General features: G+C 44.3%; 1 protein-coding gene across 1 annotated transcript in view; it reads left to right on the top strand.

Moving 5' to 3' along the window:
- The window catches only part of WNT7A (Wnt family member 7A), a 34,653-nt gene extending 22,250 nt beyond the window's left edge, over positions 1-12,403 (top strand). The window contains exon 4 of the mRNA XM_088171728.1: positions 8,982-12,403. Within this exon, the coding sequence (XP_088027854.1) occupies positions 8,982-9,461 (480 nt within the window). The 3' untranslated portion in view covers positions 9,462-12,403. The remainder of the gene's footprint in view (positions 1-8,981) is intronic.
- Positions 12,404-14,126: the final 1,723 nt, after the last annotated feature.

The raw sequence follows: 14,126 nt of genomic DNA, 5'->3' as shown, positions 1-14,126 counted from the left end.
GGAGAATACTTTGACATTGCCTAAAAAGGTCGATAGAAAGGAAAACCATCCCTTTCAACTACAACTACTGTCTTGGACAACTAAAATTTATAGACATTTTTCAGCATGATAAATAATGTTCTGTGTAGGATCATCTGCTGGGTACCTAAGAGTTAACTCTCCCAGTTTGATATGCAACGAAATGAACCTATAATTAACTGTATATGGCTATTGGTTGGAGATGTTTGGAAGCAATATGAAGTGATAATATTTTGCAGCTCATGCTCCTGCCAGTACCTGACTGTTAGTTTAGCACAAGAGGTGTTTCCTGATTACTTGTCTGGAACCAGAGAAGCTGCTCTTCAGTTTCCATCACTCTTTGGAAACTTTTCTCTTGACAGCGTAAGCACTTGTCAGAATGCTCTACCTGGTGGCTCCCCATTCTTTATTCACAATCTTTTACTGCCACTTCACTGGAGAGCTGCCCCTCCACTGGGGAGAGTCCCACAGAAGGTAAATTTCAGTAGGAATGAGTCAGGCCTGGGTCATTTCCTGTGCATCCACTGTGACAGGACAAATTTCAGTTGTATCCTTTCTTGTTTTCTCTGCATCTTTTTTATGTGCAGAATGACTCAGGCTACATGACAAAGCCCAAAGCAAGGGGCAGCAGTGATGTCCTTGTCTGAATAACCCCAAGAGTTTAACTTATTGTGTTCCCAAACTGAGGAACAAAATGAAATTCAGTTCCTCTTACCTGGGAGTGTTTCCCATTTCTTTAGAAATATCATGCTAAAACATAAACTACAAGCACAAGCTTAATGACATCTTCGTTCAGAAGCCCAGAGAATGGGTGAAGGTCACTCTCCCAAGAACATAAACCAGACACTCTGGACACAAGATGCTGGAAGGATTGTATTGACTTTGAAGGGGTCAAGGTCAGCAGATATTGCTCAGTTTAGATTTCATTGGCTATACTATTCTGATCCATGCACTGACTGCAGGGATGAGCTTGTGGGGTGAAGCAGGGATTAAGGAAAATTATGTTTTTAACTATGGACATCCATGACATTTTTAAGATGTAGCAAAATGCCACACAGATCACTGTTTTAGAGAGTCCTGATTGGAAGTATAAGCATTTTAGGGTGATTTGTAATTGGTGACCAGAATGTAAGGAAGGTAGATACGACCTAAGAAGAAATGTTATGTGGATAGCATGTCAAAAGGCAGAAAAATTGCTGCCTCATTTTCTTTCTAAACTTAGTGTCAGTGAGCACCATGCTGGTTCTTCATTTCCAGAACTCCTCGATCATCATCTTTTATTCACTTCTGGCATGAACCTTCTATCCAGTATCTTTTTGGAAAGGAAGATATGTACTGTGGAAAACTTATGTAGTGATAGGAAGGAAAGCTAGATAACATAACCAACAACTCTATCTGTAATTCTGTGCCACCACCCCTGTTCCCAGCCTATTCCCATCCTACAAAGTGCCCAGCTAGGCCAGACAGCAAGACTGTTCAGGATTTCACAAGCTAAAATCCATCATGTCCACAGTGTCAGTTTTGCTTGGACAGCAGCAAATAACAATCCTAGATAAATTTTCCCCTAATCTCACAATCCCATTTCAGTAAGGGGCTAGGAAATCCCATTTTCATTTAAATGTAGAATATAAAATCACACATTGAATGTCTTTAAGACAATTCAGCTATATTCTAATAATAATAAGTGAAAGCACATTAAAAGAAACCAGATTTTTTTCAGAACTATTTTTTCCAAGTTCCTTTTTATGACAGATCTTTAGACTTCCTACATGATGACACTTACTTGGCACTGCATTGATCCAGTCTAATCTAGGTGATAATGTGTCTCACAAGAGTTATTTTTCAAAAACAAGTAGTTTATCAAGTCCATTGACAGTTATGTTTTCAAATTATTTCCATTTTTTCTGCTAGAATGTTTGCCTTGCTTTTAAATAGAAAACCCCTCAGAACCCAAAGGCAAGTGGTGCTATGGGCATCTGTACTCAGGAGCCAGAAGAGCAGTGAGCCCTCAATAAACTGCCAGGCCACCTTTCAAATAGTGAACCTTTGTCATCAGCAACTGAGAAAGCATGAAGTGCCACACCAGGACCCCACTTCCCAGCTGCTTCCAACAGATACTGGGAAGATGCTGCTCTCAGTCTCTTTTCTGATGTAAATCTTACCTAAGCATTAATTTGGAAATTTGTAGTTGAAATTTGTAATTTTCTAATAGTATTTCCTGTGACAGGGTGGTTGAGGAGGTTTTGAATTGGAACAGAAAACACAGAGAGCAGGAGCTTTGTCTCAGCCACGTCCCTTTAAAGCACAGGAAACCCAGCCTGAGGCTGCGGCTCCAGCTCAGGAATGAATGAACGACCAAAGAGAGATGAGAGTGCAGGTCCTTTCTGTCTGGGATGTGCTCAGGAGAGAGCTGAGGACAGAGGGGTCCCAGGGTCCTGCAGCTTTTATTAGACATGGTGGGAAGGGACAGGGTGAGGGACAGAGGACAAAAGCCCTGGGGAGACCTGAGGTAGGGGGGCCTGACCCCACAGGGCACAGGGAATTGATTTTGGGGTGTCACTCCTCTCAGACCCCTACAGGTGCTGAGCTATCAGCACCAGGGGCTGCACATCATGCCCACTGCCTCTGCAGGCAGGATCCTGTGGAGGTGAATACAAACTGCAGAGCCTCATTTGAGTTTCATTAAGCACCATTAGGTTTGCAGAGCAGTCAGAGAGAGCTCCTGAGGGCTGGGCAAGCTCAGAGCCTGAGCCACATGCTCAGATCCCCCTGCACAGCTACTTGTGAGAAACAAAGAGGGCTTGGGCTGAAGTTTATCCCAAGAGCAGATAAGGTGTTCTCCTAGAAGGACCCCTCAATGCCAGAAAGCTGAGGAAGAATTTGAATTCTCAGGAAGAATTTCTTCATGGAAGGGGTTGTTAAACACTGGCAGGGGCTGCCCAGGGAGGTTTGGAGTCCCCATCCCTAGAGATGTCCAAGGACATCCTGGATGTGGCACTCAGGACTCTGGGCTGGGGACACGATGGGGATCAGGCACAGCTGGGACTGGATGGGCTGGAAGAGCTTTTCCCTCCTAAATCTGAGGTATTGTGGCACCTTGCTTTATTTACAGAGCAGTCCCTATGGCTTGAGAAAAGGCAAGGGCAAGGGCAAGGCCTTATGGTTTGAGATGAGCATTAATTAGGTCGTGTGAGGATCCATCTCATTAAATCTCACCTTTTGAAACCAGTTATGTCCTTTTTGTCCCAAGTTCAGCTATTCTTCAACAATAACAACTATAAAAACATTCTGTGAAATTTACTTTCTGGACGCAGAAGTGGTGATAAATTGATTTAGTCTACAGCAAGTCACGGAGGTTATCAGAAGTATAAGAAAAATATGCAGGAGGAAATATTTTTTGCTGCATTCCTCTCAGCTTTTACTGGCCCTGCTCTTGTTCATTTGCTATTCTGCACAGTGTTAGGCAGTGACTGAAAGACATCATCTCTGTGATTTAAACAACACAACTGCCCAGGGAGAGAGGAACACATCTCATTCTGTTTGCACGTGCTGGAAGCATTGTGTGAGCACTGTGACCATGCAGAAAGTCTCACTAATACTTCTTCTTTACTTGTTTGACAAACTCGGGAAAGAGAAGCTGCATTTCAAAAATAATTCCTGCATATAATCATTTTTTTATAAAGATGAAGTAAAGGGCAACTAATATTTCAGGCAGAAAGTACAAAAAATAAATATGAAACTCTATAAAGGGCATACAAGAAATGAAAGGAATGTCCTGCTTTGGGTGGCATAGAGAAAGGTCAGAAATAGGAAAGAAGATTGAACTTATGAGAATATAAAATTTCTGAAGTCTTCATTTTTGAGAGTGTCATGATTCAAGTCTGGAAAAAGTTTTTTCTGCTGTTTAAAACAGGATATCCCTTAGTGAAGGTAGATGGTTGGTGTTGGGAAATCCCACCCAGCTGTAGTGTTTGCAGCAGTCTGTCATTTATCAGAATGCTCTTGGCTCTCTTCATAACCAGCCCTCAGACCAGCAGGTTGCCTGATTTTCCTGAGACACCTCTTACAAGGAAAGTGCAAAGGTGGTTTGATTGCTGGAGGTCATGTGCTGTGGTGATTCCCCACTCATTTTTTATTTAAAACACAAAAATTCTTGTCATGAGTAAAAGGATTCAGCCTGCCTGGGGTAACAGGATTTCTGGGATACTCACAGCTCGTGATGTTCAGGAGCAAAGTTGTTTGATACTTCAGATATTCTTTTGCACGGATTTACTTATCAAAAACATGAGAAAAAAAATCTTTTGGCTGCACTTAATAAGATCTTCATGAGATGTTCAAGTGACGTATCAAAGCCTGTCTGGAATGAGTCACTCAGTGTGGGACACAATCGTTTCCAAGCTCGTCCCAGTCTGTTTGCCAGATCAGTGCAAAATGTGCTCCTACAGAACACATTTGACAGCAGCTCTGTGTGTATAATTAGTGGCTATACACTGATGGGAATATTTTCCATCTTTTCTGTTTAAGTACGCCTTTGCTAATTTTAAATTTGCATTTGAGTGGTTTTTATGCAGTTTCTCACATTTCTTAAAGATTCTGTAGGATTTGTCTCTGACAGCAGGGTTTCTTTTTTTGTGCTCTCTCCTGTTCTTTTTTTTCCAATCAAAAAGCACCAAGTATTACTAGTACTGCCCTCAGATTTCAGAGCTTTGATGCTAAAACAGTCCTGCAAGTTACTTAAACAGTAGCATCTTTTTGAGATTAATCTCACACCTGGATAAAACAAGTTGCAGAGACATTTCCTAATAACTTTAAGAGACCTTTTGCTGTCTGTCCAGTCAGTGCTACACATCCACCCAGTGACCTTTCTAATTCCTGGTCTCACTCTACACATGATTTGGTACTCGAGTTATTTTGTTGAAAGACTAAATAAGACATGACTTTATTCTATTAGCTTAAAACATTATTTTTTATTCAATGAATCCCTCTCAATAGAAAAACAAATGTATCTCAACATTATTCCCAAAGTTTGAAGAGCTACAATTGCCTCTGTAATAATATAAATCACCAATCTTTACCTTCCACCAGCTGAAAGGAGCATCTGTGCATGGCCCTCCCCAGCCCACAGAAATGTTGTGGCCTTTCTCCAAGCCCTGCCATGTTCTTCTCTGGAGGGAAAATCTCACTCATTCTGCCAATACTTGTGCTTTCCTTGACCTCTAGTGAAGGTGTGTATGCAGACATTTGCAGGAGACAGGAATTTCCTGACCCAGGTGATCTGATGTCAGACAAAATTAGGCAAGATCACGGCCTTGGAGGACAGGAGTCAGTGTCTCACTAATTACCTGGGCTGCACATGCAGCAAGTATGTGCAGTTATTGTGTTATTGGGTTATTGAGGCTGCAGCACTGGAGGATACCTGGCCTGTACTGATCCTGTTCCCATGGGAGTCCTGCTGGAGGTGGGATGATCTCCAGATTTGAGATGTAGGTCCTTCAGCACAGCTTTGACACCGAGGGCTGCAGAGTTCTGCTGGCTGAGCCAGGGCTGGGCAATCCCTGACCCCACGGCGTGGATGTGTGGGGTCCTTGGGGAGCTCAGCTGCTTTGGTGCTGGGAGCCCAACACACCACTGAGGAACCTGGGACAGACTCTGGGCTGAGAAGAGCCCTGTGTGGGTGTGAGTGGTATGTCTGAGCATGCCAGCTACAGAACCAGCTCTCCATGTGTCCCCCAACAGGGTGGGACATCCAGGACCTCTGCCTGAGCCTGTCCCAGCCAGGCTCCAGGACCCTGGAGCAGTAACAGCCCCTTCAGCTCCTGGGCTGCTGCTGCCACCCTCCCATGGCCAACCCCACACATTCCCTGCAAAGCTAAAGGGGGAGAGCAAACAGTTGTGTTCCCAATAGCAGTGTGCAAAGGTGCTGCATCTGGAGATAACATCAGCATGGAGAGCTAGCCCAGCTCTCCCCACACAAACTATTTCCCAGAGGCAAATGGCAAAGGGAGACAGAGGGAGAAACAAGTACTGACAGCTTGCTGTCGGAGCTCAAAGAAAAAGTGGACAAAGCTAAAAGAACTCCAGCTCTTTGTCTGCACTTAATCCAGTTCAGAGCACCCACTGGTGCATACAGATTTACTTCCCATGGCTGATGGAGCTGGATATGGTCATTTGGTAAGAAACAGAGGATCTGGGATTGAAATTCTATGCCCTCCAGGCTCTTACATTTTAAGAAAAGTCAGTCTGTAACACACTTAAAGTTTTAATCTAATGTAAAAAGTATGAGCTGCAGGATAATTCCTTCAAAGAAACAAATCCTGAAATAAAAGGTGAAGAATGTTTTCTGGTTTTAACACAAACCAAGTTTTTAAGGGAAGGGCACAGCTTTCGTCTCACAGAAGCCAAGGAAAAGACTGTGGCCTGCTGTCCCTACCCAAAGAATCCCATATTAAAGGCACTGATTCATCAGAGAGTACTGGAATAATATAATAGTATTAAAATACCACCATCCATATATTTTAATGTCAAAGAAATAGTCCAAGCACCTGCTATCAGAGTACAGTAAAACCATCAGATCACCACTGCAAGGTTTGCTTTTGCTGAGGCCAGATGGTTCAAGTTCCATGTTCTTAATTTCTAAAAGCTGTGGAGTCAATTCATCACTTGCTGAACTTGCAGGACACGGCCCCAAAAGGCTGGAGAGGAGGATGGATTTGCGTGCAGGAGCAGAAGCAACAAAAGGGGTTGTGAGCCACAGGTGGATGGGCTGGGTTGGAGGAGGCAGGTCTGGAGAGTGCAGAGTGCAGGGGACAGAAATGAGGCAGATGTGCCAGAGAGATTCCAGCACAGAGTTTGGGACCTCTGGCACCTCTGACAAGTGCAGAGAGAAAGGGAGAGGGAGCCAGTGAACCTTAGGAAAATACAGAAAAATAAATGGAAAAGAGAACAATGAACCAGCACTTTCTCATCCCTCTGCTCCTTCCTGTCCCCCTCCAAGTGTTTTTGGACCTCTGGGAAGGACCCCTGGCACTGGGTCTCAACTGATGTTGCTCTAACTTTTCCTGTTCAAGCAAAACCAGGCCTTTTAATGCTGAGGCCTGGCTGAGAGCTGCAGAGCAGGGGCTGGCTGTGTTCGGGGTGCTGTGACCAGGGCAAGAGCCCAGCCAGGACATTAGGCTGCCAGCTCAGCCCCTTCCCAAGGAGCTCCCATCCCTCTGAGACCACTGGCGGCTGCAAATGGGATGGTAATGAAATAAACCAAGAGGCAATTTAGGCTGCTTAGCTACACTTCAGGGAAAAAAAGCCCTACCTGGATAGAAGGCACATGATGTGTTTTGTGTTAATGTTCCAAGCCAATTTGGTGGATCCATGGCAGGCAGGTTGGAAATATTTTGTTGCAAGTTTGAACATTGTACCAGGATGTAAAGCCAGCCCCTTCTACAAGAGCAGTGATTGAATTAAGGCTGAGAAATGTATCCCTGGCAAGTTTCAATTTCAATTTCAAAAAAGAGAGCTTTTAAAAAGGTACAAATGAGGCTAAAGGAATTTATGTTATTTTTCCGGTTTCTGTGCTATAACTCCTTTTCCATCTCCTCATCTATCTTCCAAGTGTCCTGCCTTATGAATGAGTGAGCAATAAAAGAAGCATGCAGTGGCTGAGAGAGAAACTCAAGACAATAAGATAAATCCAAAGCTTGAGCAGAAGTTAAGATATAGATCAGAATATGGAATTTTCTCACATCTGAGTTTTAGGGCAGTCATTAGATAGTTTGCATGAGAAGCTGGTTTAAATCCAGTAGCACAAAAATGTGACCTAGCATGTGCTGAGTTCACTTGTGTCAAAGGCTTGGACCTGTTCTTTCTGGGGTTGTGACCCTGTCTTCAAGACCGCATGTGCTGACAATCTGCTGAGAGGCTAAAATAAAAATAAAGCTATCTCAAAGAATCTAAAACTAACAGAACCACAGAATGATTGCATAGGAAGAGATCTTCAAGTTCATCTAATTCCAACCCTTGCTCTGTGAGCAGAGACACCTTCCTCTAGGCCAGTCTCTGTCCTTGCCACCCCCAGCTCACACTGAGGTCTTAGGCTCGAGGTCCCCACACATGTCCAGCCTTGGAGCTGGGCTTGGCTCCTTCAGTGCAGGCTGCTGTTTTCTGCTGAAAATGGCCAGTGACAGTGTCTGCTGCTTCCAAACACCCCAGACTGGAGGGAGAGGCTGTTACAAAGGGTTAATTCCAATTTCCATATCACTGACCTCCCTCCAGCCTTCCCGGCTGCCCAGGTTTGGAGCTGCATGGATGAGCTGGGTTTTCTCAGGGGAAAAATGATGTGGCCACTCCCTGAGCCCTGATAATTCCCTCTGGCTAGGCTTTCCAGTGCTGGGCTCTGCCAGGTTAGGCAGAATTTCATCATCAAAATGATTGTGGCCTCTTTCAAGTAAAAGACAGTGGGAAATGAATTCCTGGAATTAGGTGTGTTTGCTTGCGTTATCCCAGCATCGCTGCTGCCTGGGGTCAGCTGTAGGGCCCAAGACACAGAGCAGGGACGAAGCTGCACTCCAGTTTTATTTGGCAAGGACTGGGCTGGTAAACAGCAGGAGAAGATACAGGGACAGAGTTTCAGGATATGTGAAGGCAGAAGGGAAGATGAGGCTTGTTAACCTCAAAACTGGGCGATTATGTTGAAGAAAAGCTGTGCCTGAGGAGGGTCTCATTTGAGCTTTGGTCCCTTGGCTGTGGAGTTAGGCAGAGTTATCCTCCCTGCTGAACTCGCAGTGCAGCAGGGGAATCAGCTCTGCAGGCAAAACTGGGTCATACTGATGAGCATTTGCTGCCCGGGACAGCAGCGTGACCTCTGTGTGGTGGCAGCTCCCACTGCAGACCAAATCCATCCCTGAGTGTCCCCCAGCATCCATCCAACAGTCCTGGCATTAATGCATCCTTCTCTGCTCTTCTAACCACAGATCCTGGAGGAAAACATGAAGTTAGAGTGCAAATGCCACGGTGTCTCGGGGTCCTGCACCACTAAAACCTGCTGGACGACGCTGCCCAAGTTCCGGGAGCTGGGCTACATCCTCAAGGACAAGTACAACGAGGCTGTGCAGGTGGAGCCTGTCAGGGCCAGCCGCAACAAGCGCCCCACCTTCCTCAAGATCAAGAAGCCCCTTTCCTACCGCAAACCCATGGATACAGACTTGGTGTACATAGAGAAATCCCCCAACTACTGCGAGGAGGACCCGGTGACGGGCAGCGTGGGCACGCAGGGCAGGATGTGCAACAAGACGGCGCAGCAGTCCAATGGCTGCGACCTGATGTGCTGCGGCCGCGGCTACAACACCCACCAGTACTCCCGGGTGTGGCAGTGCAACTGCAAGTTCCACTGGTGCTGCTACGTGAAATGCAACACGTGCAGCGAGAGGACAGAGGTGTACACTTGTAAGTGAGCACTTGCCCGGGGCTGCTCCCGGCCTGCGTACATTTGCACATGCCCCCGGCGTACCTGAGCGGGACTGCGGGGAAGAGCCGCTCTCCCTGGACAGGTGCTGATGGACGGAGCCCTCTCCTCTCTCCTCACGTTTCGTCGCTTATGCGGATACACATTTCAGACTCTTACAAAGTCAGCCAAGAAACAAAAACAAATCAGCCCCACCCCGGGCCACCAGACACACAAAAGACAGAGAAAAGGATCATCTCAGTGAGCCTACACCTCGGAGCGCTGCCTGCCTTGTGGAGAGACACCAGCCAGGGAGAAACCTCCGGCTGTGGCATCGAACTCCTGGTTTGGCAAAGGAGTGGGCAAACGCTTGTGTGTGCGAGGAGCAGGGAGGGGTAGGGGGGAAATGCCCACAAAAGGGCTTTGCACAGGATGGGATGGACCGAGCCTCCCCGTGAATTGCCCATGGGAGTGTGTAAGTGACAGGGATTTAGGCTTCTACACTCGTGAAAAGCTTCTACTGCTCTTGCCCGTCTTTCCACTTCACAGCACTTGCTGCAGCAAAAAGAACTGTGGAAGGGCTCTGTAGACACTGCTTTATCTGCCTTTCTCGTGTGTGTGAGGTGCAGATTTTAGCACAGGGATTTGGGACATTTGGGCATAATAATAACAATATTTAACAATTTATTCAGATAAAACTAATATTAATTTATTTAATTAAAAAAGAACTTTACCAACCTTTTTGGAACTATTCTGCAATTAAAGTAGATAGCTGGCTTTCTTTGTGGAATAATTTTGTAGGATCAGCAAGGAAACACTGGAGCTGTATATATTATTCTTGACTAGGATATTTCTATTAGTTGGACTTGCAGGATATGTTCTACAGTACTGGATGTTTAAGGACAAAAGCTGGCGTCTTTATATATATGTACATACACAAACACACTGTATTTTTGGGTTTTTGTTTGTTTGTTTCCTCCTGTTTGCTGCTAGTTGTCTGGAACAAAAGTGGAGTGGTAGGGGTTACAAATCTTTACCAGTTTTTGTGGTTATTTTTCTTTTCTTCGATTAAAGAAAGAAACATTAATAAAATCCTGTTTGGAATATGTCTAAAAATAAGAAAATCCAGACAAAATTCCATCTTTTGGAAAAATCAACCATAGGATAAGAGAGTATATTTTGTAAGAGACTATTTTTATATAAATATTTTATTTATACTACGTCTGCTTGTTCAACCTGTACTTTTTCTCAAAACAGGCATACAATTTGTAATTCTTAGGCTATTTAACAGAGAAAGGGTAATTAGTTTGTGAACACAACAGCAGCAAGCTGGATGCATTCAGCTGCAATTGGTGGATGTGTCAGAAAGCAGGATGAACTTTCTCTCCGGATGCGTGTACAAACTGGCTCCTTTCCTGCAGCTCAGTTTGCAGAATATGCAAAACAAGAACAGGGTATGTAGCATCAATTATGTCACATGGCTTGAATTCATGATTGGTATTAACTGGATGCTCATTTATCCCATTCAAGAAAAAAAAATCCGAATTAGCTTCCCACATGCGTCAGTCATTAAACTGTGGCGTTATGACTCGCAAATGTGCTGTGTGTGCTGTCAGTTAAACCTCTGCTTTGTGCTGCTGTCAAATCTCATTCCCATCAGGGCAAGACTGTAGACTGTGACTGTAATAACTTGCATGACACACATCGTCTGATTCTCATAGATACGATACAAAGCTTACTTTTTGTCCAGCTCCTTTTGGCATTTGCATTATTCTTTTCTCCCCCAAAAGGCCAGAGCCCAAAAATCCAGAAAAACATTCAGACGAGTTTAAAGAGGCAAATTTAAAGACTTCTCACTTGTTTTTCAGAGCCCAACTAAGCTGTTTGGCATTCCCTTTGTGATATTTCCTTTTTATCACTGCTGATTTCTTCAGACATTCAAGTAGTAAATATTTCTCTGCATTTGGAATCCTTCTGTTCCTCCTGCTTAACTAATTTGTGACCGATAAAAAATGCTTCTAATTCTAATGTTGTTTTTCACCGGGTAAGAAATGTGGCCCAGTGTTACACATGATATTGCACATTGTCTGGGACAGATCAGGTTGTCTCCTTCCAGACTGCAGGATCTCCCCAGTTAATGAGGCACCAGTGATGGGAATGTGTCACTGACTCCCTGCACAGTGCCACCAGGTGTAGGTGAGACAGGTCTGTCCTGTGTGCACTGATCCTTCTCAGGCAAAACTCCCACCCAACACTGTGAAAACAGAGAATTTCTGAGGAGGGAAACAGAAGCACCACAAAAGATGCTGCAAAGTTTGACAACCTACCTATTAGGACTTGGGTTTTAATTCACTCCTCGTATATATATTATTTAAGAACACAAGCCCATGCAGTACCTAATCCTAGCACTGTATATCAGGGGTTAATGTACAGTTTCTTTGCAGACTTGCCACTTAACACAAAATATAATTTTTATTCAATTCAGGCACCAGAATGGGGTATCAAAATAAAGTTATTAACATAATTTACCTTCATACTTGTAAATTTTCATTTAGTCACTGCTCTTAGTCCTTCTCAATTCCACACAACAAGATTTAAAATGCAGCCATATAGAGCAGGAATGTTCATTACAACTCTGTGTTATGTTTAAATAATTCAGATCTAACATTTAATACCAGAATCTTCCTCCCCCCCTCCCCAGTTTGTATTGGGCTTTGATTTAGTGAATACCATATCATAGTGAAAACTGTGTTTTCCTCACTGATTAGTTACTTTACAAATTATTGCTTTTGCAGCATGTTTTTACCATAGAAATTGATATGTAAAACTCCTACTTCCTGTAAATTTCCGTATGCAGTGATGTGCCATGTACAGCTAGCAGAATAATTATTGAAGGACAAATATCTTTAAACAGTTTTACTCTCAATAATAAAAAACCGGATGCACAAGGAATTCAATTTGGTACACATTTTCCCTATATTTTACAATATTGCTGATGAAAGAATGGAGAGGGGAAAAAAAGGAAAAAAGAGTAGATTTGTTTAATAACTGGAATAACGGTTTGGGAACCATGAATTAAAGAGCAAGGAAAACCAAATGCCGCATTCAACTAGAAGGTATTTGGAAATCTGGCTGTGTCATCTTAGATAGGAGAAATCTGGCCCATCAGAATGTGCCATGAATGTGGAGTTAATTGGTCATTCGCTAAATGGGCTTGAATGGCACGAAGAATAAACAGGAGAAGGGGAAAATTTACGGGTGTGTAGATATTCCTCCCCCCACAACAGCTTGGCCTTTGTGCTGGGGATACAAGAGCTCTGTTTTTACGTGGGGACAGAGCTCACAATGGCACTGAAATGCACACAACTGCAGGACAATGCAGCTCTCAAAGGAAAAGCCATCTTTTCATGTCTGCTGCCAGGGGAGCGCTGGGCACAGGGACAACCTGCATGGGGCCACAGAGGAAACAGCCCAGGAGCAGCGGCAGGGACAGCAGTGGCAAGCAGAAGCGGAACAGCCTGGCTGCAAGCTAGGAAGCTGTTAACTGTGGGATCTTCCTTCCCCATCCCATAGTGGAACTCCAGTTTGGGAAAATGAAGATGTTCTGCCTCAGGATTCCTAAAAACGTTTTAAGGATTTTACCTCTCAGCCTTTCTAAAAGGACAACTAACCTGAATTCACTCAGCTTGATACTAAAACACTTACATAAAACATGAATCAGTCCATGACTAAGTTTTCTTTGCCATGTATGCACAAAGCTAACAGAGATATGTCTTTCAACAGTGATAATTAAACTGAAAACATCCTTAAAATATACTCTTAAGTAGCTCATTTGGTAAAGTGATTGTAAGGGGACACAGTAACTTAGAAAGACATATAATGGCTACATACTGTATTGCATAAGGCTTTCAGTGGACTCTTCTGTGGATTACAAAACTCTTTTTGACTGACCACACTTTAAAATAAATTTGTTAAACAGAGAAACATCACAGACTGCAGTCAGGATGCACAAATTCAAATTAGGATGCTATATAAGTATTTCTGACAATATTTTCACATTTGTCATTACGATAGACATGAGGAATTACACACTGTGAATGTCCCAAAGGTACACATTAACCAATACTGTCCCTTGTCCCCAGCCTGTAACCAAAGAAGTTGACAGAGCAAGAAGATCTCCAAGCCTGAATTGCAGGGTGGATGGAAAGCTGGATATAGTCAGCACTGCCCTGGCAGCCAGGGGGAACATCCCTGTCCTGAGGGGCACCGGGACCAGCACAGCCAGTCAGGCCAGCGAGGGATTGTCGCACTCTGCTCTGCTCTGGGGTGGCCTCACCTCCAATATTGTCTCCAGTTTTGGTCACTGCAGTATAAGAAAGAATATTCAAAGGAGGGCTATGAAGATGGTGAAGGGTCTGGAGGGACCCTATAAGGAGTGGCTGAGGGCACTTGGTTTGCTCAGCTGGAGAAGGAAGATTGAGGTCAGAGCTCCCTGGGGGCTGCAGCTCCAATCTCTGCTCCCTGGGACAGAGACAGCACCCAGGGAATGGCTGGAGATGGGACGGGGAGGGTTAGGGTGAATATCAGAGAAAGATTCTTCCCCCAGAGAGTGCTGGGCATTGAACAGGGTTTGGTCATGTCTTCAAGGCTGCCAGAGCTCCAGGAGCATTTGTAC

This window comes from Sturnus vulgaris, chromosome 11 (genome assembly GCF_052056855.1).
Source record: "Sturnus vulgaris isolate bStuVul1 chromosome 11, bStuVul1.hap1, whole genome shotgun sequence".
Classification (NCBI taxonomy): domain Eukaryota; kingdom Metazoa; phylum Chordata; class Aves; order Passeriformes; family Sturnidae; genus Sturnus; species Sturnus vulgaris.
Note: the sequence above shows the minus strand (reverse complement) of the source record. Positions and strands in the feature narration are given on the sequence as shown.